We start from the raw sequence: 2333 nt of genomic DNA on the forward strand, positions 1-2333 counted from the left end.
CTTAGTGACTGTAGGGGTGCAGGACGTGGCCCTCAGGCCAGGCAGCGCTAGATGTCTGTGCAGAGGGGTGTTGGGGATAGGGGTGTTGGCAGCATCCAGCCCTGCCTGGGGCACGCGGGTGGGGTTTGGAGGTGTTCAGCATGGAGCTAAAGCCTTTGCTTGGCCCCACCAGGATAAAGAGCCCCGTGGCATCATCCCCCTGGAGAACCTGAGCATCCGCGAGGTGGAGGACTCGAAGAAGCCCGTGAGTGCGGCAGCAGGGTCCCCGGGGCTGGAGGGGCAGCCCTAGTGCTTTGGTTGGGGCAGGAGCAGGGCACAGAAAGCTGGGAGGTGCTGCGGCCCCTGAGGGATGCCACCGGGAGTGGCGGGAGGGCCCCGCAGCGGTCGCTGCCTCCACCCATCACAGCGGCCAGGTGCAGACCCGGGGCCGGTCACCGCAGTGGCCAGGGCTGGTGGCAGGGCACTCCTGGGAGCCATGGGATGACAGTCACAGCATGTCCATCCCTCTCTGCTGCATTGGGGGTGGCTGTGCCAGGGGAGTGCCTGCAGCCTCGGCGCTCCGCCTCATCCCTCCCAGCTTGGGGTCCCCTTTGGAAGCAGGGGCTGCCTCTGAACGGTCTCCTCCCTCCCAGAACTGCTTTGAGCTCTACATCCCTGACAACAAGGACCAGGTGATCAAGGCCTGCAAGACGGAGGCGGATGGGCGGGTGGTGGAGGGGAACCACACGGTGTACCGCATCTCCGCCCCCACGCCTGAGGAGAAGGAGGAGTGGATCAAGTGCATCAAGTGAGTGCTCCGAGGAGCAAGTGGCAGGGCGCTGAGCAGGGGCATGGTGGTGACCTGTCTGCTGCGCTTGAGGGGGGCGATGCTTCCCGGGGCACCCTGCAAGGATGGGGGGGAATGGGCTTTCCCAGGGGCACAAAGGGACCTGCCTGAGGCCCTGCCAGGCAGGTCAGACCCAGCCCTACAGCAGTTTTCGCCTGGCTGTACAGCTAACCCGAGCCCTCGTTCCCCCTGCCAGGGCAGCAATCAGCCGGGACCCTTTCTACGAGATGCTGGCTGCCAGGAAGAAGAAGGTGTCCTCCACCAAAAGACACTAGCAGCCTCCACTGGCCCTGCGAGGCTGGCCCTGGCAGCCCGAGCGTCTCTCCTCCCCAGAGGGCTGCGGGGCTGGGGCTGCGCTGCAGCCTGATCCTCGGGGCCCAGGACCCAGCTTCAGCTTCGCAGTTTCTTTACCATGGGGCGAGGAAGGGGGCACAGGCGTCTCGGTGGCTCTGCCCCCCCACATCACTGCCTCATCTCCAGGACAGCATCCTCACAGGCTGGAGCTGGGACAGCAACACCCCTGCACGCAGGGAGCCCCATCCTGTCCCAGGCTCGGCTGCAGGAGGGGGAGTGCCGTGTGTGAGTACTGTCCTCCCCTTCTGCCTCAGCCAGCCAGGGCTGGGCAGTGGGGCACCATGGACGCCCTTCCTGCTCCCGATCCCCCCAGCAAGCATGCAGCCACTTATGCTGCTGGGTTCCCCCCAGCACTCGTGTCCTGAAGCACTTGGGGTGTCCTGTCAGGTCACCAGCTGACAGCAGCTGGCAGTTTCGGGGTGCTGCAGGCACTGGGGTGAAGGGCGGCAGCCCCAGGGCGGCTGGGGGGTGGCCCCGCAGAGGCACGGCTCCTGGCCCCCTTTGTAGCGGGCCTGGGTCTGTCCTGGGCTTCCCCATGCTGCTGCCTGGACCCTCCCAGCTGTCCCCTGCACCAGGGATGGTCCCCGCAGGCGCAGGGAGGGCTGAGGGGCAGGGAGTTGTCACCATCACAGTGTGCAGTGGTGCCACATGGGGCACAGACATGTCCTCGTCCAGCTGTGGGGTGCCGGAGCTCAGATGCGGGCCCTGGTCCGGCAGCACCAGGTGGCATTGCCCCTGGCACATCCTTGCAGCACGATCCCCTCAGCGAGGGGCAGGGGAGGCCGTGTCAGGCGTGGCTGTCATCTCCTCGAGCGTGAGCCCTCGCTCCTGAGCAGGTGATGGGACGTGCCTGGAGCCTGCGCCCCGGATGGCTGCTGGCGAGGGTGTCCAGCTGGGCTGGGGGCTGCAGCCCCCCTGCCTCTGCCTTGCAAACACCCATGTCTCGTCCTGTTCCCCCGGCCACTGCGCATGGTCTGGAGAGAGGCGCCTGGATCAGTATTAGTCTATTTATCAGAGGTGTAAATACTCCTGTATAGTTTTCTCCTTTTAGATTATTTTGTATGTCGGGTCGTTCTGTGCAGAGGCCTCTCCGGAGGGTGGGGGGTGGCAGATTTTTTATTCTAACCTTTTTTTTTTTTTTTTTTTTTTCCCG

The 2333-nt window shown here is 64.6% G+C and overlaps 1 protein-coding gene across 1 annotated transcript in view; it reads left to right on the top strand.

Annotated features, from left to right (window-relative positions):
* Positions 1–1700, top strand: part of CYTH1 (cytohesin 1) — a 7164-nt gene extending 5464 nt beyond the window's left edge. The window contains exons 8-10 of the mRNA XM_009324540.1: positions 132–244; positions 633–787; positions 1023–1700. Of these exons, the coding sequence (XP_009322815.1) occupies positions 132–244; positions 633–787; positions 1023–1101 (347 nt within the window). The 3' untranslated portion in view covers positions 1102–1700. The remainder of the gene's footprint in view (positions 1–131; positions 245–632; positions 788–1022) is intronic.
* Positions 1701–2333: the final 633 nt, after the last annotated feature.

The sequence above is a fragment of the Pygoscelis adeliae genome, unplaced genomic scaffold (assembly GCF_000699105.1).
Source record: "Pygoscelis adeliae isolate BGI_AS28 unplaced genomic scaffold, ASM69910v1 Scaffold445, whole genome shotgun sequence".
Classification (NCBI taxonomy): domain Eukaryota; kingdom Metazoa; phylum Chordata; class Aves; order Sphenisciformes; family Spheniscidae; genus Pygoscelis; species Pygoscelis adeliae.